Genomic DNA, 22,948 nt, shown 5'->3' on the forward strand with positions numbered 1-22,948 from the left:
AAATATCTAAGTTATGAAATAAAATTTCATGTTTTATTGTATTTTGATTTGTTTTCATGTGAACAGAGTTTTTAAAAAATGTACTTCTTTATATAGAAAAAATGATAAAGACTAAAGTTTAAATGTTCCATAATCTCACTGACTAGATAACTAAGTTGACATTTAAAACCTTTTTAAAGTAATACAAGCCCATGTTTTAAAAAATTCAACTAGTGCTGAGAGGTGTAAATGAAAAATAGATGTGCTCCTTCCCACCGACACCCCTTCCCAATCACCAGCCTCTTTTCCCAAAGGACCAATATATATATATTTTTACAAATATTTATTTTGGGCTGTATTGGGTCTTCGTTGCTGCACACGGGCTTTCTCTAGTTGCAGCGAGCGGGGGCTACTCTTCATTGTGGTGAGCAGGATTCTCATTGTGGTGGCTTCTCTTGTGGAGCACGGGCTCTAGGCGCATAGGCTCAGTAGTTGTGGCTCGCGGGCTCTAGAGCGCAGGCTCAGTAGTTGTGGCGCATGGGCTTAGTTGCTCCGCGGCATGTGGGATCTTCCCGGACAAGGGCTCGAACCGGTGTCCCCTGCATTGGCAGGTGGATTCTTAACCACTGCGCCACCAGGAAAGTCCCCCAAAGGGCCAATTGTTAATAATTGCTTGTATATCCTTCAAAAAAAGGGAATGTATCCCCAGACACCTGTATATATATGTGTGTGTGTGTGTGTGTGTGTGTGGGTGGGTGGGTGGGTGTATGTATATAATTAAAAACTTTCACACTCATTTCATTATATTTTTTTAAATATATATTTGCAGATCTTCCCATATTAGCACACACAGAGCTATCCCACTATTTTTAACGGTTGTATAATAGTTCATTATATTGTATACAGAAAGTATTTAACCAGTCTCCTATTGATTAACATTTAAGTTGTTTTTATTTTTTGTGAATATATCTGTAAAGACTTGGCAGTTGAATAGCTGGTGAAAAGATACCTACATCTGAAATTTTGACATAGATTGTCTAATCTGTTGAATTAGTTTTCTCTGCCACCAATATTTGAGAGTTATTATTTCTCCAGCACAGGTATTATCAAAATTTTAGGTTTTCTCTCAAGAGAAATTCAATTTATAGTATTCCACTTTCATTCTTTTTTAAATGGACATTTAACTTAAGTGGACATTTTATTTAAAGAAAAACCAGCATGTTTTTGCTTTTGGAGTATGTGATGACTTACCTCAGTGATATGTGGACCCGTGAAGGAGAAAGAAAATATTTTGATTTCATAAGATTGGGCCGGCAAATGTGGCTAAAACTAAGTAGACCAATGAATTTTAGGACACTTTTTAAAAAGAAGATTAAACTGATGACCCTCCTGTTCAAAAGATACGTGCAGCTGTGGGGAGGGGAGAATGGGAAGTTGTTTAATGGGTAGATGCAAAGAATTCTGGAGGTTGGTTGCACAATGTGCATGTACTTAACACTATTGATCTGTACACAGAAAAACGGCTACGATAGTGCATTTTATGTTAAGCGTATTTTACCACAATTTAAACAAAGATAATGTGCAAAATTACACATCTATACAGAAAAAAGAGTTCTCTAAGGTGTAATTTCAGGAGTGTAAGGGAAGAGCCTCTACCAAAAATCCAGTCAAGTACCTTCAGGGGCCAATTAATGTCATCACATAATCAGATAAGGTCCAGAATGCAAAGCTCCCTGGTAAAGGACTCCAATTTAATCTAAGGCTCAAACGGCTAATATCGGCAGCAGTAATTGTTCCTCTTCTGATACGGAAGAGTTGTCTGCTGTACCTGATAACCACCAGGACACTCCCCCAACTGGGAAGGCACCTTGTTCTCCGGGTTCTGATCAAATATGTCTTCAAATAAATTTGCGCTCATTGTCTTTAATTCTAACGAGCAGATTTTCTACCTGGAGTTGAAGACGATGCAGGACCACCGAGGATAGCAAGACCACAGTGAGGACCAAGGGGCTCTGACATACACCATTGTTTAAAAGCACTCTATCATATTTTTCTTTGTCATACTTCACAGTCACTGAAGTCTCCAGTACTGAGAAAATAATAACTTTGTTCACAATGACTTTGAGTCTCAGGTCCTGATTAAGAGAACAGACAAATCACTTATACAAAGAAAATGCATTTATGTTGGAAAGATGACACAAATTTTAAGGAATTGTCTAGTTAAAGTGTTCAACTAGATTCAATGGAAGTTGGACAGTTGCTTGCGGGCATTTGTACGTTACGTTTTAGCAGAAAGCAGAGATTGTCAACCTTGGGTGTACATTACAATCACCTGGGGAGCTTTTAAGTCTGATGTCTTGGAGTCATCCCAGACCAATTCATCAGAATTTCTGAGGTGGGTCTCCAGGTAACTCCAACGTGCAGCTAAGGCTGAGAACCACTGGCACGAAGATTCTCAACTTCAGTGTGCATAATCCTTGTGGGGTTTTCTCCTCCCTCAACAGAATTTCGGTTTAGTAGGTTTGGGGTTTTCCCAAGATTTGCATTTCTTACATGCATCTCAGGTGATGCTGATGGGTATGGCTCTGGGGCACACTTAGAAAAACACTACTACAGTGACTGAAATTCCTAATTTTTCATCCTAATCACTGTTCTCTTCTCCTTCTCAATCACCCTGGTCCCCTGGGCTTTGTTAATAAGGCTCTTTACCCCAAGCTAATAATTATTATTGCCTGGCCTCTGGAACATGCCCAAGATCTTCACATATCCCTCGCAACTGAATGGCTCTAAAATGGCCACATAATCCAATGAAGTCCTGACCAAGGTTGAACAGGTGGAAAAATTACATCATGGTCTCTGCACGTCATGCTTTTGCTAACAACTCCTGGAGTCATACTTGAAAAAACAACACCACAATACGCGACACTATCACCAACATCAAAATGTATCATTAGGGCTGTCCTGCTGAGTCACTATGAACCTGAGAATATTTTTAAGTAAACTTTTGCAGCAATTGATCCTCTGAAGTGTGCATTTGCATTTTTCCTTCTGAAGTTTCGTGTTTATTAAATTCTACCATGATTATGTTTTATTGCTGCTCAACTAATCACCTTAATGTCACTGACAAATGATGGTCTTATGTCTGTTCCATGACTCAAGTTATCAAGAGAAATAAGAAATATTCTGATGCTCAGGACAGGTCCTGTACATTTGCACTTTCTATTTTCCCCAGGCCCCCCTAGAACTTTATATGCCTTGTTTGAATAATTATACCAGAATGGCGTGGTCGGAGTCAACACTGTGGAGTGAAAGAGAATGGGCTGTGGGAAGAGATGAATCTAGTTCAGATTCCCTGCTTCACTTCTAGCTGTACGATCTTAGGCAATAACTTAATCTTACAGTGCTTCATTTTTTTTTCCTTCCGGAAATGTGCAGCTAAAACACCTCCCTCAAAGGAGCATTTTGGCAATGATTAAATGAAATGCAGAAGTGTTTCACACATTGGTTGACACACAGTAAGGTGCTTGATAAACAGGGGTTTTTTTTTCTTTCATGTAATATATGATTGATAACATGAACAGCTGAGAGTATAAATATAGACATTCTTCGAACTTATTCAGCTCAAAGAAATTACGCGAAAGGAAAAATAACCCAAACTAGTGTTGGACTAACCCTCAGAAGTTCACTCAACCAAGGGTGACTGGGTTAACTCTCGCATCAGGCAATATTGGGCAGGGGACCCTCTGGGTCCTAGGTGGGATTCAAGCCAGGAGACCTAAAGCCAAGGCTGAGAATGAGGCATGGGGTGAAGCCAAGGAGACCAACCTGAGCCAAGGAGAGGCAGAGGCCAGTGCCCAAAGGAAGCAGAGGTCAACACTGAGCGACAGCCAGCTCTCAGTGAACCTGGAAGAAACCTAGAGGAGGCAAAGGGTCGGCCTCAAGGAAAAGGCCAGGAGCCCAAGAGTCTGCATGGGGGAGATGGTGGATCCTGGGCAAAAAGGGACTCTAGGGCAGGAAGGGCCATGCTGAGGTCGTCTATGAGACAGCCTACAGTCTTCAGAGTCACTCCCATCTTTTTATATTAGCCTGGCTAAACTTTTCTGTCCTCATCATAGTCTCTCCTTCTGGTAGGCTTTCTTTGATGGGTATAAATGTATTCTTCTATAATTAGACACTCTGCTAGGAAGTGTAGGCTAAATAAAGTAACTAAGATCTCAGTGGCTTAACACAATAAAAGTTTATTTTAAGCTGTATAGCTTAAAATAAATACAGTCCACTGTATAGCTGTGGAGGTGGGGAGGAAGGGGACTCTGCTTTCCATTATGGTTTATCACAGGATATTGAATGCAGATCCCTGTGCTATACAATAGGACCTTGATGTTTATCCATTCTATATATAACAGTTTGCATTTGTTAATCCCAAATTCCCAGTCCAACCCTCCCTGCCCCCCTCCCCCTTGGCAGCCACAAGTCTGTTCTCTATATCTGTGAGTCTATTTCTGTTTTGTAGATAAGTTCATCTGTGTCATATTTTAGATTCCACATATAAGTGATATCACATGGTATTTGTCTTTCTCTTTCTGACTTACTTCACTTAGTATGATAATCTCTAGGCCCATGCATGCAACTGCAAATGGCATTATTTCATTCTTTTTTATGGCTGAGTAATATTCCATTGTGTGTGTGAGTGTGTGTGTGTGTTTATCTTCTTTATCTGTTCATCTGTCGATGGACGTTTAGGTTGTTTCCATGTCTTGGCTATTGTGAATAGTGCTGCTATGAACACGGGGGTGCATGTATCTTTTTGAATTATAGTTTTGTCCCAATATATGCCCAGGAGTGGGATTGCTGGATCATATGGTAACCCTATTTTTAGTTTTTTAAGGAACCTCCATACTGTAAATTGGCAGTGACCAATTTACATTCCCACCAATAGTACAGGAGGGTTCCCTTCTCTCCACACCCTCTCCAGCATTTATTGTTTGTAGATTTTTGATGATGGCCATTCTGACCGGTGTGAGGTGGTACCTCATTGTAATTTTGATTTGCATTTCTCTAATGATTGGCAATCCAACAGGGATTCTTAATTTCTTTTTTTTCTTATTCCATGTTTTTTGTCATGTATTCTTTTGGAAGTTAATTGAAAATTTATGGACTTTATCTCAGCATAAAGTATTTAACTGTGTAAAAGAAAATGCAAGTATTACAAAGGAAACCAACTAAATCAAAATACTGTTATCAAAATAGTAAAAATACAACAGTGTGATAAAGTAATATATGTGCTTCTTCATCAATGTGCGATATTTTTCACCCAGGGCATCATTGTGCAGGAGGACTTCCAAAGAGTCACTGGGTACTCACCGCTAAACGTGAATCAGCGTCAGCACCCCAGTCAAGCACTTACCATGTGCTTATGTACATTGTTCTAGTTATCTACTGCTGTGTACAAACTACCCCTAAAAGTTGGTGGCTTAAAACAACATTTTTATTTTGCTGGGCAATCTGTCTAGGGTCTACATGGCATCCCCTAGGGCAGCTGGGGTTTCCAGTAGGTATCTTCCAAGATGGCATCTGCATTCACATGTTTGGCACCCCAGTGCCCCTCGGCCCCCATCTCTGCATGGCTTAGGCTTCTCATGGCATGGTGGTCTCTGGGTGGTCATACTTCCTAGGTGGCAGCTGGCTTCCAAGAACAAGTATTCCAAGAGATAGAAGTAGAAGCTGGGACTATAAATATGGATACTTTTCTAATTTGATCTAGTCTGTGAAATTATGAGAGAGGGAAAATAATTCCAGCTAGTATTATACCCTCAGAAGGTCACACAGCCAGTGGTGACTAGGTCAACTCCAGCATCAGGTGATGTTGAATGGGGGCCGTAGCATCACTTCTGCCATCGTCTAGTGGTCAAAATAGTCATAGGGCTCACCTGGATTCAAGGGGGAATGGACACTGACCTCACCTCTCAATGGGAGGGATATCAAAGAGATTGTGGCCATCTTTAACCTGCCATATATATAAAATCGCATTTAATCTGTGTAATAACACTATGAAGTAGGCATCACTGTCTCCATTTTACTGATGAAGAGACAGAACCTCAAAGAAGTTAAGTATTTTGTACAAAGTTACAAACCTAGTGAGTTTGCAACTAGGCTAGTCTGATTCCAATGGCTGGGCTCTTAATTACTATATATTCTTTATTCCACCTAACTTTACTTGAATCCATTACTCAGAAAGCAACACAGAATCTATCAGAAAAGTAAAACAGTACTACCCAACATTCATTCTCTCCCTCTTCCCAAATTTATTTGGAATAGCAAATCACCGCACTAAAAGGCCATATTCCACAGTCTGCTTTACAGTTACCTTTAACCGTATTTTGTCCAATGAGATATAAGGAGTATTGTGTAACTTTACGACACAGTCCTTAAAGAAAGAGTTCTTTTATCTCTTCTGGGTGTCATGCAGACGTGGTCGCTGGCACTCTAGCAATTTTGGAACATGAGGCAACATACTAAAGTGGCAGAATAGTAACAGAGAAGAAGCCTGAGTCTTGATGATACTGCCCTTGAGCAGCTGCCTCTGGACTCTATGTGAATTGAGGGAGAAACAAATTTATATCTTGGTCCAAGCCACGGTAATTTAGAGTTTTCAGGATCTTCCACTGACACTTACGTAATAGGGAATTCCCCCAAACATAGGAAAGGGCTTCTTGAAATTCTCTACACATTTCCACTACATCTGGTATACTGAGGATCATCTCTATTAAGTGTATCTACAAGTGTATTTATTACATAGGTTCTGCTGCATGCTCAGAGACCCAAAGTAACTGTGACTTACACAGGGTAGAAATTTATCTACTCTCAGGTTACAGTCAGGAAGTAGATGGTCCCAGGCATGGGATGGAGGTTTTGCTCCATGAGGTCATTCAGGGATCCAAGTTTTTTCCACCTTATTGGTCTATGATACTTAGGATATTGCCCTTACCCACACAGTCCATTATGACACACCATTACGTCCACACCCATATTGCAAAAATGGAGGAATGATGGGCATGCCCCTCCATTAAGACACATCCCAGAGTTGAACATATTTCCCATCACATGCAGCTGGCCAGCTCTCAGTAACATGACCACACTTAATGGTACAGGAGGTTGAACAATGCAATCTTTTTACTGAATATCTATGTAAATGTCTACAAATCAAGGGTTCCATCACCGTAACAGAAGGGAAGAAAAGATACCGGAGGACAATCAATATTGAAGCAATCTCTCCCTCAACAAATAGCAGGTTGAAACTTTAGCAAATAAGATTAGACAAGAGTATAATAGAATTTTCTGTGAGGGTTGCTGAACACAGTTACTCTAGAATGTGAGAAATGCCTCCAAATGTCTTAAAATGGGACAGTGCTTCGTATGTAATGAAATGGGTTGAGAAAAGGGACAGTTTATGCTCAGTCTCAGCCTTAATGTTTATATTCAGAAATGACAAAGGTTAAAAGACAGGACTGAATGAAAGTTTAAACGCCTTTCTTGGGGCAGATTGCTATAGCCAGAGTTGGATGCTTAGCGAAATGTAGCGGGTCAATCCAAATGCTCCTCTGGGTCTTTGTAGAAAATGCAGTGGCCCCTAAGGAGGTCAGAGAGGCCTTAGGGCTAGAGGAAATAGAGAAAATACTGGCAGAAATTCACAGATGAGAAATACAAGGGCGAATTGGGTGTAAGTTCAAAGCTGTGGAAATAGCATGGAGAGTTAGCGGGCACTTGAACGTCTGAGTTATCTTGCAACATGCTCCTTGGGGCAAAGAGTAACGGGGCTCTAAGCCACTGGCAGCAAGGGCAGTGCCCAGAGAATGACGGCTGGGTCAGAACCTCCCAGGATCACTGCCGCCCAGCCGACAGGCTCCTGGGCTGACTCTTCTGAACTGCACTTTCTGAAGCAGTCTTCAAGCAACTAATTTCCTAGGAGAGCAGTAATGCCTGGCTCATCTCCACCACCGTACATGTCCCAAAAGCTTTTTATACGCATTCTCTCTCCTCATGCTTTCAGGTTTATTATAAAGATATACATGTTACCCAAGCAACCTATGTGTGTCACAGGGAGCTTTGGTTTAGTATTAGTGTTTCTGATGCCTTCTATTTTTTTTCACATTATATAAATTTATTGAAAAACACTAATAAAAATAGAGGTTCCTGGACCAATACTAACACTTCTAATATAGTATTAATAGTAACCAGTATTTGTTTATTGACTTAGTGCTTCACATGTACTTTCATATTTTAAAAAAACTGAGGTATAATTGACATACAACATTAGTTTCAGGTGTACAACGTGATGATCCTATATTTGTATATATTGGGAGATGATCACCACGATAAGACATTCACATCCATCACCACACATACATAATTTCTTGTGTGTAAGAACTTTTAAGATTTACTCTCCTAGCAAATTTCAAATATGCAGTACAGTATTATTAACTATAGTTACCATGCTGTACATTACATCCTCATGACTTATTTATTTTATAGTTAGAAGTTTGTACCTTTTGTCTCTCTTCACCCATGTTGCCCACCCCTAACCTCCTCCTCTGGCAACCACCGATCTGTCCTCTGTATCTGTGAGGTTGGTTTTCTGTTTTAGATTCCACATATAAGCGCGATCATATGGTACCAGTCTTTCTTTCTGACACTTCACTTAGCATAATGGCCCCAAGTGCCATCCATGTTGTTAAAAATGATTAAATTCTTTTTTATGGCTGAATGATCTTCCATTGTGTATATATACCACATTTTCTTTATCCATTCATATGTCGATGGACACTTAGGTTGTTTCCATATCTTGGCTATTGTAAACAGAGCTGCAATGAACATGGGGGTTTCTTCTACTCCTGGTCTACTGCCATTAATTTGAGGTAAGTCCAAGGAGTATTTTTCAGAAGAAGATGGCTAACGGCCTATTTATTACTTTCCCTAGTACAATAACATGTTCTAAATTCTTCCCTATTCCACCACTGAACAACAACAACAAATCAATAGCCTTGTCCATTGACGGATGGATAAGCAAAAATGTGTCATATACATACAATGGAATATTATTCAGTCTCAAAAAGGAGGGAAATTCTGACATATGGTACAACGTTAATGAACCTTGAAGGCATTTTGCTTAGTGAGATAAGCCTGTCATAAAAAGACAAATATAATTCCACTTATATGAGATACTATAGTCACATTCACAGAGACAGAAAGTAGAATGGTGGTGGCCAGGGCCCAGGGAGAGGAGGGGAATAGGTAGTTAGTGTTTAACTGGTATAGAGTTTCAGTTTGTTTGTTCGTTTGTTTGTTTGCGGTACGCGGGCCTCTCACTGCTGCGGCCTCTCCTGCCGCGGAGCCCAGGCTCCGGACGCGCAGGCTCAGCGGCCATGGCTCACGGGCCCGGCCGCTCCGCGGCATGTGGGATCCTCCTGGACCGGGACACAAACCCGTGTCCCCTGGCAGGCGCACTCCCAACCACTGCGCCACCAGGGAAGCCCGAGTTTCAGGTTTTGTAAGATGGTAAGACATCTGGAGATGGATGGTGGTGATGGTTGCACAACAATGTTAATGTACTTAATACCATTGAATTGTACACTTAAAAATGGTTAAGATGGTAAATTTTGTATTATGTATATTTTACCCAAATAGAAAAGATTTGGAAAACAATATCAGTAGCCTCATCTGAGTTCCCCATGGATACCACGGACTGGTCTTCCACATTCTTCTTTCTCTTCTAGTACCTACCTTCAGACTTCTCCAAGCAGTGTTTTTATAGTCTAGTTCTAAGTGTCTAAGTTCTAACTGTCTGTAAGTGCTATAATATCACTGGCTGTGATAGGTTTATAACCTCTTTGTGGGGATTTAATCAACCCTCCTTCGTGGCTTCCTTCAATCTCTGTCTTTTTTTTATTTGACTTTATTTTTATTTCTCAAATGTCTACCTTGCTCAGATCCCATGTCAGTGGTTAAGAGCACAGGCTCTTCTTTTAGACTGCCTGGATGAAGTCCTTGCTCTACTGCTTATTTTCAGTGGGCCCTTGGACGAGTGACTCAACCTACTGTGTCTGTTTCCTCCTCTGTATAATGGTGATAATAATAGTATCTAGGCATGGTATGAGCTTTCAATACACATAAAGGGCTTAGGACAGTGCCTATCACATAGTAAGCACTCAGGGAATATTTGCTATTATAATAAAATTGACTATTATTATTTCCAGAAGTCCTTTCTGGGAGTCTTCAGTAGGAAGCATCTCTTAATGTTCCTGGCAAGTCTGCCCTCCCTTGTTCTGGTAAGAATACATCTCTTTACTTTGAGTAACTGCCATTCTAAGTGATTCTATTAATCTTTGTCCGGCCCAGATTCCAAAGCACTGTATGGGCATTTAACCCAGGCCTGGCCAATCATACAGTACTTCATTCCTCTAGCAGCAGTGACTGGTTCAAAGTGTGTGCCTGGGATCCAGGGAGAGCAAATCAGAGTTCTTCTTTGGCACTGACAGGCAGATGCTGGGATACAGTAGTCTGTCTTTGCTCCAGGGCCGCTGAGCTGAGACAATGAAAGCTTTGAGATACAGGCAGCCATCTTCCCTGTCTGCACACAGGAAGCCCATCTGAGATGGGAAGCAGTAAGGTCAATACCCACAAGAGAAAAGAACTGAGGGATGGTGGGGGAGGGAGGAGAGGGAGAGACAAGGGCCTATAACTTTGGGTTTGGGGGGCTGGCAACCCTCTGTCAGCTCCTATCCTGACTTTCCCAGATCTGGGAGCCCAGAGAGTCGCTTTTCGCTTAAGGTGGTTTGAGCTGACTTCTTGTCATTGTACCTAAAAAACTCATGGCTAGGATGCCCTTTACACTCAATTTGTCCTTCTCCCCTTCCTTCCCTTCCTTCCATTCCTTTCTTCCCAGACCCCTGAGTGACAAGGCCCTTGTTCTGAAATGGGACTGCCAGACTCCTACCCTGCAAGACCTACTTCTCTTCTTTTCTTGGTTCAGGAGTTTTCCACCTCTAGCTAATTTTCCTAGTTTCCTTTGCTGGGATCACCAGCTGTGTCCTTATTTCCTCATTTCTTCTTAAGTCTCCCCTCACTGCCCACTACCCTACCCCCCGACCTTTTTCGTCACCTCAGACAACTTCTCTGTCTTCCTGTGTGAACTTTTCCTCTTTCGCTTTTGTTCTGCATCTTTGCAGCTGGTACCTTCATGCCCTTCTTTTCTTCTGATATTAATCTTGGGATATTTGCATAAATGTGTTCCTTTTCGATACAGATATCACATAGTAACCCTCTTGCACCCACCCTGCCAACATTTTTTTTACTCTAGAAGACACTGCTGTGTTATGTTTCATACCTGAAACACATCCCAACTATGCATTCCTCATCTCTGGCTGCTCCCCGTATCCAGTGAAATTATCAGGCCCTAAATGAAAACCACCAGCATGTATCTAATTTCACTCTACTCACGGCAATAGTTTTGTTTCTCACTTATTCCTCCAGTCAAGCCCCAAACCAACCCCTTTATCTAGGGCTGTTAAACTCTCTGAGTTATTTAAAGGCACGTTTAGCTCTTACTTAGATTACAATTCCAACTCATAAATGTAGAAGGAATTAAGAATATAGAAAGTCAACATTAGGCACATACCTAGTGGTAAGTGTGGTAGGTAAGAACCACTGATGGATGCTATAGTTAGTGAGCAAAGTATAAGGAGAAACAGGGTATTTGCATAGTCTCAAAGAATCTCCCCACAAGATATATATTGGTTACAAAGGGGAAAATTATAACTTTACACTAGAGAAACTTAGAAGACATCACCTTAACCAGGTGATCAAGATGAACATCACCACTAGTAAGACACATCAACATCATATAACCATAATATAATGCATTGAGAAGTGCACAATATTCCTTCTGAGATGTTCTTGCCAAAAATGTACCACCTCAGTCGAATCATGAAACATCACCAGGCAAACCCAAACTGAGGCACATTCTGTAAAATAACTGACCTGTCCTCTTCAAAAGTGTCAAGGTCATGATAAGGAAAGACTGAGGAACTCTTGCAGGTAGGAGGACACGAAGCAGTCGGGAGAACTGAAAGCATTTGACCCCGGATTGGATCATGGACAAAAAAAGGACAGGAGAGGACAAGTGGGGAAATTTGAGCAATGTCTGTAAATTAGGTAATGCTGTTATCGATGTTAATTTTCTAATCAGATAACTACACTGGTTTATTATCTGGGTTACAGGCTAGGCTAAGGACTTTATAAAAGCTGCTCAGATGTTTCTATTGTGAAAAATTTGAGAACCACTGATCTCAGTTTATGGCAAAGGAGGGAAGTCTTAAATATGAACAATGGCCTGTAAACTAGCTGCGGCTTGTCCCACTAGTCCTTTTATGTCAAGTCCTTGCAAAGATTGCAACTAGCCACCACCTTGATCAGGACTCTGTGAACTGGACTTAGAGGCAGGGCACCAGCAGATCAGAGAGAAGCCAGGTGTGACTGCGCCCCACGTCCAAACCTCCCAGCCCCAGCCCCTATCCGGCCACTGCTGTGATGACCAGTTTCCTGTGGGCTTTGATGGACCTCGTGCGGATGCACTTGAGCCTGTGCAGTGAACCTCTCAGTTCTGGCCTTGGGGTTTTGATGATGCTGAGGCAAGGGATCCCTGTGGGAACCGACCTGTGCACAGCCCAGAAGCGTGGGGGAATTAACAACCGTTCCCCATGTCCTCCCCTCTGTTGACAGTTCAGAGGTGCTTTCCATCAGCTCTTCAGAAGGTCTGGTCAGGATGGAGCACCACGTGTCCTTAGCGATGGCCAGTTCAGTTTCATAGCCTTGTATTGTTTCTCTCTCCTTCCCTGTTCCCCTCTCCTGTCCTGCCCTATTGCCCCCAGAATCACATTCCCAAATAAACAACTTACGAGTTCCAGGAAAGATGGCAGTGGCAAGACTGGAACGTTGGGAGGCGTTATGGATGCAGAATCTGAGGGGGAAGCTGGTCTTGGGGTTCCTTTCATCTCATTACATTTTACCCTAACCACATATCCACACCAGTGTTTCTCTTGAAATTTCTCGAAAATGGGAGAAAAAAAATTGTTTATCCTCCACAACTACCTGAAGGACCTCCTCAGAGGCCAGCTGAAATCTACATTTGTCGAAGACAAAGTACAGCAAAGACAAGATGTGGTATTTGGCTAAACGGATTCGAGGAATCTCCACTGACCATGCTTTAGCTCAACTGGAATTTAGTGACGAAAAAGGGGCCCAAATAATGGAGGAGGTTCTCTTAGAAGCACAAGATATGGCAGTGAGAGACCACAATGTGGAATTCAGATCCAGCTGAATATATACAGCTTGAGTCCACTTCAGGGAGAGGCCAGTACCTGAAACACATCTGATACCACCATGGAGGTGGCTTCGGGATCATGGAGGTTTGTTGCCATTATTTTGCGAAGTTGGTGGAAGGCCTCCCACCTCCACGTGAGATACCAAAGACAGTGTCACCCACACCAAAGAATATATTCAAGAGCTTTGAAACCGGACCATCACATTCACACTCTGTGATGCGGAAATTCAGAATCCACAGTGTATATATTTTACCATTTGTTTCCTAAAAAAACCAAATTTAAAGACAAATGCTTTTTTTTTTTTTTTTTTTTTTTTTTGCGGTATGCTGGCCTCTCACTGTTGTAGCCTCTCCGGTTGCAGAGCACAGGCTCCGGACGTGCAGGCTCAGCGGCCATGGCTCACGGGCCCAGCCGCTCCGCGGCACCTGGGATCCTCCCGGACCGGGTCACGACCCCGCATCCCCTGCGTCGGCAGGCGGACTCTCAACCACTGCGCCACCAGGGACGCCCGCCTTCTCTTTTTTACGGAAGGCAAAAATGGCTAGTCCAATATCCGCCTGCCTTCCGTTTTGACCAGTCTGCCCTAATTCTTCAACTTCCCTCTGCTCTCCCTCTCCTCCACTGGCTCCGTTTGCAGCTGATAGCTCATCTCCACTAGCCCCTTGGCCAAAGCCAGCAGAAAACTGGCTGCTTAAACAGCTTTCCTGCTCTGCTTCAACAAAGTCCCTCTGGTCAGCTCCTGCTGCCGCCCTGGCAGCTCTCCTTTCCTCCTCCAACCTCGGCATCTCTGCGTTCACAGGTAGCTCAGGCTGCCCTTCCCTTCTGACCAGTCGACCTGCCACCCAAGTTCCCCAACTGTACCTTCAGGCCTTGCAACTTTCCTCCAGGGCATCACCGGCATCACCTCATCAGCTTCTTTTCACACAGGCTGCTCATGCCTCATGCTCTTCTGACAAGGGCAGTAGTGCTGTGGGGCAAATAGAGAACGAATCAGCGAAGAATAGTCCCTAAGGGCTGTCTGTTTGACTTCTTCAAGACAGCAATAATGTATTGATTCATTTGGTAAATATTTATTCAGCGCCTAATACGTGCCACTCACTGTTCTTCGGTGCTGGGAATATAGCAGTGAGTAAAACAGAAAGTCCCTGCCCACATATAGCTTACATTCCAGTGAATAATGATAACTTAGTGATAGAACTGGGACTGAAATGCTACATCTCTCTTTCCTTTGTTTCATGCTACCTTTTTCCTTAATGACAGGCATAGCACTCATTCCATACCTTATAGCTAAATTTTCTTATGAGTCTTCTGACTCAAGATTAAAATTCGTCTTTGACCCACTACCCCAAGCCACCTGGGCTCTTCTCTTTTGAGAGAAAGCGTGAGACCTAAATGGTCTTCAGCTGTAAACTATTAAAGGCTGTTTAGCCTACCTTTCCCTGCCTCAGCTGGGACCACACAAACTGAAGGGCAGGAATTGGCACTTAGAGCAGGACAGAGACTCAATGCTCTAGCGTTTTCTATCGAGCTGCAGCTCTTTTTCATTGATGTCTCTTTGTGGTTTTGAAAATACTTAGCCACATTCTCAGATCTGTAACTTAATATTTATTATAACAGTAGAAAAGTCTTCCTTATGTAACAGCCTGCTTTAAAACCATCGTTAGTCTTAGCAGAGGGACATTAGATAATGAGACAACGGATATCTGTGCTATCTGCATAGGAGAAGTTCAGCTTCATAGATGGGCAAGCTGATTCAGAATGAAGCCGAGGGAGAGACAGTCTTTCTTATTTCCACTCATTCCCTGCAATGGAAAATGACTGGGTGCTTTTTCAGTTTGAAGTGCACTCTCTTTGGGAATTTGCTGGGTTTGTTTTTGAAGATAAAGGAATTTGTACCGTATGCTCCAGGTAGAATGCTATCTAACTTTTCTGTTTTCAAACATAATTTTGGGAAAGGGCATCTCCATTTCTTGATGGATTTGAATGATGGAGAACTCACCAACTGACTTGTCTTTACAAGATCCATCTTTCCATGGCTCACATTCTGACTACCCAAGATGATTTGAGGGGTGTAAGATCTCCACTGGGGAGATTTGGCCCTTGAAAATTTACAGATCAGTTATGTTGGATTACGTATCACCTGTCTGTTATTAACAGCTTCTAAGATATAAATATTCTCTGGGAGGAGGTATAGGAGAGGATATATAATTTTCCCTGTACCCTTCTAGGTGCTTGACTGAGAATCCCTAGTAATAAAAGACAGATTAACAGGAGAAAAACAAATTTAATTACATATGGACATATGTGCTGGAGCCCCACAAAGACATGAGATTCAAAGAAGTGACCAAAATAGGAAACTTTTATACCTTTTAGACAAGGAAACAATTTGTGAGGAATTGACAAGACAAAATAGTAAAACGATGAAGTAACAAGTTTGCCTTGTTTGGCCTTGTCGGCCCTAAATGCCCTGCCTCTGGTGACTTGCCAGGGATGCCTTCTGCCCTCCTGGTACAGGGTACCTTTCACATGGGAGATTTCTTCTCTTTCAGGGAGACGTAGGTGGGTCAAAGTGTTCTTCTTGCACCAGCTGTCTCTCAAGTACCTTAATTCAAAATAATCAGGATGCCAAAGTGGCATATTTGGGGGTGATATATTCTGAACCCCTACAGAGGTAACAAATTGCTTTCTTCACACATTAGTGAGTTTTATCACATTCATCTCAACTTGAAAGAACTCTGCAGAATGAACCCTGAGTATCTATCTTTTGGGGAGGGAGGTAGAGAGCCCTGAATGGAATGACGGACAGGCATTGAGAGGCGGTATGAGAGTCCCAATAAGGGGCTGGGTGGCCTTGTGTGATTATCAAGGATGTCATTAGGGTGATGCTGGGAGGGGAGGGAGGCCCTGGAGGGTTGTCTTTTCTATCCTAAGGATTTTGTTTTTTCATGAGATTTTTTTTTTTTTTTTCAGTACGCGGGCCTCTCACTGCTGTGGCCTCTCCCGTTGCGGAGCACAGGCTCCGGATGCGCAGGCTCAGCGGCCATGGCTCATGGGCCCAGTGGCTCCGCGGCATGTGGGATCTTCCCGGACCGGGGCACGAACCCGTGTCCCCTGCATCGGCAGGCGGACTCCCAACCACTGCGCCACCAGGGAAGCCCCGGATTTTGGTTTTTTTAAGTGTAAACTCAAGAGTGTTTTCTTTATGTAATGTCCTAAGGATTTTGATGGCTCTCCTTCCTCTGTGGACATGAAGTCGTAGTGCTACTTCCGGGAGTGAGCCCCTACACCTCTACTCCCCAGGGTAAGCCATGTCTCTCAACCTTTTTCCTCACTCTGAGTTAGTCCAGACCACAGAAGCTCATCTGGGTTTGAGGATAGGCAATTTGGCTTAGGTATGGCCAATTTTATTTTGGTTTCCTCCAAAAGCAGTGAAAAAGGACAGCACAAAGGTTATAAACAAGGTAAGTTTGCCAGAGTGTGGGAAGGCTCTCCATATAAGGCTTTACCTTCTAGATGCCTTTTTAGAATTCAGTGGTCTTGTCAGCCTGCAAAGATGCCTTTTATATAAGCCCCAAGTCAGAAAAAACTTACACTAGCATACAAGGCTATGATTTTACTACCCAGGAAGCTACTTCTCCCAGTCCTTTCGTCTGGGTTTACAGCCTTGAAATTCTTATTGCGTCAGCCCAGGGACAAATCTCCCCTTAACTGTGCTTATGCTTCTGGGCTGAATTTTCCATTTATGTCCACTACGGATGATGACCACTACACATGCCTGACCTTCCAGGGGTGGGATGCAGTTCTGTGAATAATAGCAGCTCACTCTAGTAGGGACTTAACTGGACAGAGAAGAAGGGAAGAGTATCTACTGACCTTTCTGGAATGGGGATGCTTCTAATACACCCCACAAGTGAGCGAGGGCTCCAGGCAGTGTTTCTTTTAAAATCTACATTTTTAGTGTTAACGGAAAATGACAAAACAAACTTACATATAAGTTGCTTTATAAAGTTTAAACTAGTTTTCCCATTGCCATGACATGTATTGAAGGTGGCAGTAAGGATATCTATAATATATTCTCTTTAATTTCCCATATCCTAATTTCAAATGCTTCAATTTGCAATGCTTGAGGAATACAGATTGCTTTTAAAATTGTGATTTTTATAGCTGTTTTGTTTTTCATGTTGATAAACTTAAAAAATATCTTCAGCACTCTCGGAAATGATCTTCTGTACTTGGAGGGTAAAGATGTGATGACAGTTTTTCTTCTTTATAACTCCTATCTTTTTGGAACAGGCTGTGATTGTGGGTGGATTATTCGGATACTATTGCTTTGTCTGTGCAGTATTTTGCAGCTTAAAAGTTCTCTCTGTTATCATTAAACATGCATCCTTGCTAAACATGCCATGGTAACTCTCTAGATATAAATGAGTCTTTAGATCGGTTATTTCAGCTCAATGGCTCTTACATTATGGCATGCATTAACATCACCTGGGAAGATTTCTAAAATGCACATATCTGGGTGTTACAGGGCATAAGACTGAGTAGCCTGGGTCGGGGCCCAAGGATCTGCATTTTAAGCTTTGGCCTGAGAGCCACATTCTGGGGGTGAATCACTGCCTGAGAGCTGATTTCTCAGCCTCAGCACTATTGTCATTTTGGTTGCATGAATACTTGTTGTGGAACTGTTCTCTACATTATAGGATATTTAGCAGCGTCCCTAGCCTCTACCCACCAGATAGATGCCAGTAGCATCCCCACCTATTGAGACAATCAAAAATGTCTCCAGACATTGCCAAGTGTCCTCTGGAGTGGTGGAGTTTGCAAACCACTGGCTTAGGCTCTTTGCTCTTCCTAATTCAAACAACCTAGCCACTCAAGCGTTCTTGTGAGTGATGCATTTGTATATGGGACTCTAGTCCAAACTTAGTTGTCTCAGAACTCTGTAGGATAAAATGAATCTTTTGTCATGGAGGGCTCCAGCTAAGGGCTCATGACCACTTCCAGCCCCCAGACAATTCTTATTTGACCATATTTTTCTTTTAATTATTAAAATTAGTTGCTAACATTTACACATGTACAATTTGGGAAAACCTCATTTCTGGGTTTGCTTGAAAATTCAGAAGCTCAGACCATATCAGTCCACACTGCTAAGAGTCAACTGGACCAGGGGAACAGCTGCAGTAGAGGCCCCGAAGTGGTCTCCAGTTTCCCGAGTCCTCAGTTGGCTGACCTCACTTATCCAAGTACCTGTCTGGCTCCTAGAAGCACTGGATTTGCAATTCCTTGTTTAAAAACTCCAAACCACTGACTGAGAATGGAGCACCTCATATGGAATAATTCTGCCAGGGCTGGCAGCTCTGATGTTAACAACTGAATGTATTCAAAGATGAATTAGATTGTGAGGCAATGGGCCAAATGTTTTCATCTCCTGTAATTAATATATCTTCCAATTTTGTAATATATTTATATGGAGTTTTATGTATTTCCCCTTTCTGGAGTAAAATCTGGATCATAGGCATTCAACTCCCATTGCTAATTTATCACATTCCACTACTGCTTTTTGCTGTTGACTAATGCAGCTCTGCATGTCTATTGAGAATTCTCTGTCTCAAGTGCTTGTTCTTTTTTTAAATTGAAGAATAGTCGATTTACAATATTAGTTTCAGGTGTACAACATAATGATTCAATATTTTTATAGATTATACTCCATATAAAGTTATTATAAAATATTGGCTTTATTCCCTGTGCTGTACATTACATCCTTGTATCTTATTTATTTTTATTGTGGTATAGTTTATTTACAATATTATATTAGTTTCAGGTAAACAATATAGTGAATCAAATTTTTATAGATTATACTCCATCTATAGTTATTATAAAATATTGGCTATAGTCCCTGTGCTGTACAATATATCCTTGTAGCTTATTTGTTTTATACATAGTGTTGGGTTGGCAGAAAAGTGCCTTTGGTTTTTAGATAAAAATAGCAGACACATTTTTCATTTTCACCAAGAACTTTATTGAACAACGTATTCGCTCTTTTGTTCCACTGTCTTCTGCCATTTTTCAGGCAACTTCATAATTCCATCTTCCCAAAACTTTTCATCTTTTTGAGCAAAGAACTGTTCCAGGTGCCTTTTACAGACTTCCAGGGAATTGAAATTTTTTCCATTAAGAGAATTTTGTAAAGACCTAAATAATGGAAATCCAAAGGTGCAATGTCTGGTGAATACAGTGGATGAATCAGAACTTCCCAGCCAAACTGTAACAGTTTTTGCCTGGTCATCAAAGAAATATGCAGTCTTGCGTCATCCTGATGGATGATTGTTCATTCTCTGTTGACTAATTCTGGACGCTTTTCATCGAGTGCTGCATTCAGTTGGTCTGAGAGCAGTACTTGTTGGAATTAATTGTTTGGTTTTCCGGAAGGAGCTCATAACAGAGGACTCCTTTCTAATCCCACCATATACACATCACCTTCTTTGGATGAAGACCGGCCTTTGGTGTGGTTAGTGGTGGTTCATTTCATTTGTCCCACGATCTCTTCCACTCCACATTCTTGTACAGTATCCACTTTTCATCACCCCTCACAATTTGTTTTAAAAATGGAAGGTTTTCATTACGTTTAAGTAGAGAATCGCGTGTGGAAATACACTCAAGAAGGTTTTTTTCACTTAACTTATGTGGAACCCAAACATCAAAGTGATTAACATAACCAAGCTGGTACAAATGATTTTCAGTTCTTAATTTGGATATTTTGAGTATGTCGGCTATCTCCCTTGTGGTATAACATTGATTGTTCTCAGTTAATGTCTCAATTTGATCACTACCAACTTCAACTGGTCTACATGACCATGGAGCATCGTCCAGTGAGAAATCTCTAGCACGAAACTTCGCAAACCACTTTTGACACATTTTTGATCAGTCACAGCACATTCTCCATAAAGGTGTATAAATATTTTTTTTGCGTTTCAGTTGTGTTTTTACCTTTCTTGAAATAGTAAAGCACGATATGTTGAAAATGTTGCTTTTTTCTTCTATCTTCATTAAAATGCCTACACAAAAATCCACCAATTCTGATGTCTTTTTTTAAATGCACGCTGATGACAGCTGTCACGTACAATCTAACAAAACTGTTTCGAATGAAGTTAAAGACAACTGAGTGCTACTAGAGCCATATTATGGACAAAAATGAACAAACCTTTTGGCCAACCCAACAGTTTGTACCTCTTAATCCCCTACCCCTATCTTGCCCTCCCATCCCTCTCCCACTGGTAACCACTGGTTTGTATCTGTGAGTTTGTTTCTGTTTCGTTATATTCATTTTGTTTATTTTTTAGATTCCACATGTAAGTGAAAACATACAATATTTGTCTTTCTCTGTTTGACTTATTTCACTAAGCATAATACCCTCCTGGTCCATCTATGTTGTTACAAATGGCAAAATTTCATTCTTTTTTTATGACTGAGTAATATTCCATTGTGTATGTATGTATATGTGTGTGTATGTGTATATATACATGCCGCATCTTCTTTATCCATTTGTCTATTGATGGACACTTAGATTGCTTCCATATCTTGGCTGTTGTAAATAATGCTGCTATGAACATTGGGGTGCATGTATCTTTTTGAATTAGTGTTAAGTGTTGGTTCTTGACAGACAAATGAACCATTTCCAGGAAACAGAGAAACAAAGGAGAAAAGGGTCTGTGATGCACAATTACCCTCAACCTACCTGAACCTATGCTCTTGTGTGACTAACAATTGCATATGTGATGGCTAGAAACTTAGACTTATGACTGATTTCAAAAGAAAGATAGAGGAAAGTGTTGCAGGTGGGGTTGACTGGCTTCATGGGCATGTGACTGTACATTCACACAAGGCCCTGTGCGTAGAAGGGCCCTGCACTTCACTTAATGCTCTGCTGTTGCCATTGTGAATTTCTTTCTTTCTTTTTTTCTTTAATTCATTGTAATAGCAGAAGACTAGAAACAGGGAAAATGTCCATCAGCAGGGACTGGGTGGACAAGGCACCCAGTGGAGGACTCTGAGGCTGAAAAATGAACAAGAAGGATCTCAACATATTGCTGCGGAGAGATCGCTGGGGTGAGCTGTTCTGTGAATAAAGCAAAGTGGGTGTCCAGAATGGGCAATGTTTATTAGTTTATCATAAAAGGATTTAGCTGAGGAACAGCCAGGTGGAAGAGAAGCATAAGGCAATATATGTGGGAAGGAGCGTGGCGCTTCCATGATGCACCACTCTCCCCAAGTCTCCATGTGTTCACCAACCTGTAAGCTCTTGAAATTCTTAATAATTTTTCAACAAGAGGCCCTGTAATTTCATTTTGCACTGAGCTCTGAAAGTTACATAGATGGATTTGTCTGGAGGAGGGGATTTTAAATTTTATTTAATTTTATTATTATGGGAGGTGGGAGTGTTCAAGAACATTAAGTTCAGGAATATATTATTGTAAGGAGAAACAAGTGCTTTTCCCTTGATGACATTGGAATACATTTATCCAAGAAATTAACAAACAACCTCGCAAAACCAGCTATGTGTGAGGAACTGCTAGGAGGCAAGGAAACAGAAGACAGAAGGCAGTATGGTGGTGTGAGCCAGGTATAAATGGAGTCTAACGAATTTAGACAAACCACATAATTTCTTCAAGTCTTAGTTTCTTTATCTGTAAAATGAGGATAATAGTTTTGATGTTATGAAGTTGTAAGGTTTAAATGAGATAGTGTGTGAGTACCTCATACAGTGATTGGCACATACTAAGTCCTCAATATATGGCAGTTATATTAATATGGGGCTTAGCTCTCAGGAGTCTATAATCCAGAAGAGGAGACAGATGTATCAAATCATGGCAGTAGAATCTGGTGTATTAGCTCAGGCTGTTACAACAAAATATCATAGACTGGGTGGCTTAAACAACAGAAATTTGTTTTCTCACAGTTCTGGAGGCTGGAAGTTGAGATCAGGGTACCAACATGGTCAGATGGTCAAGTTCTGGTGAGAGTTCTCTTCCTGGCTTTGGTACAGCTGCCTTTTTGCTGTGTCCTCACTTGGCAGAAAGCCCTGGTGTCTCTTCCTTTTCTTACTAGGACACCAGTTTTTATTGGATCAGGACTCTACCCTTAAGACTTCATTTAACCTTTTTTAAAAAAATTTATTTTATTGAAGTATAGTTGATTTACAATGTGTTAATTTCTGCTGCACAGCAAAGTGATTGTCATATATATATATATAAATATATATATATATACACACACACATACATATTCTTTTTCATATACTTTTCCATTATGGTTTATTACAGGATATTGAATATAGTTCCCTGTGCTATACAGTAGGACCTTGTTGTTTTTCATTTAATCTTCATTACTTCCTTAAAGGCCCTAGTTCCAAATACAGTCACATGGGGGTTAGAGCCCCCATATCCATTTTGAGGGGGTACAATTAAGGCCATAACATCTGGTATAAGTACAACCAGGGCATAATGAATGCCCACCTCTGCTAGTAGAGGGAGGTCAGAGAAGGCTTCACAGAGGAGGTGATTCCTGAAATGCATCTAAAATGTTTTAATCAAAGA

The 22,948-nt window shown here is 41.4% G+C and overlaps 1 protein-coding gene and 1 pseudogene across 2 annotated transcripts in view; one reads left to right on the forward strand and one right to left on the reverse strand.

Moving 5' to 3' along the window:
- The window catches only part of PRKAR2B (protein kinase cAMP-dependent type II regulatory subunit beta), a 182,225-nt gene that overhangs the window by 153,504 nt on the left and 5,773 nt on the right, over positions 1-22,948 (reverse strand). The window contains exon 2 of the mRNA XM_079930912.1: positions 14,217-14,322. Within this exon, the coding sequence (XP_079787038.1) occupies positions 14,217-14,256 (40 nt within the window). The 5' untranslated portion in view covers positions 14,257-14,322. The remainder of the gene's footprint in view (positions 1-14,216; positions 14,323-22,948) is intronic.
- Positions 12,464-14,158, forward strand: LOC307192020 (large ribosomal subunit protein uL22m-like; annotated as a pseudogene). The gene is made up of 2 exons: positions 12,464-13,595; positions 14,055-14,158. The product of its transcript is annotated as a large ribosomal subunit protein uL22m-like (transcript).

The sequence above is a fragment of the Stenella coeruleoalba genome (genome assembly GCF_951394435.1).
Source record: "Stenella coeruleoalba genome assembly, chromosome: 9".
Taxonomy (NCBI): domain Eukaryota; kingdom Metazoa; phylum Chordata; class Mammalia; order Artiodactyla; family Delphinidae; genus Stenella; species Stenella coeruleoalba.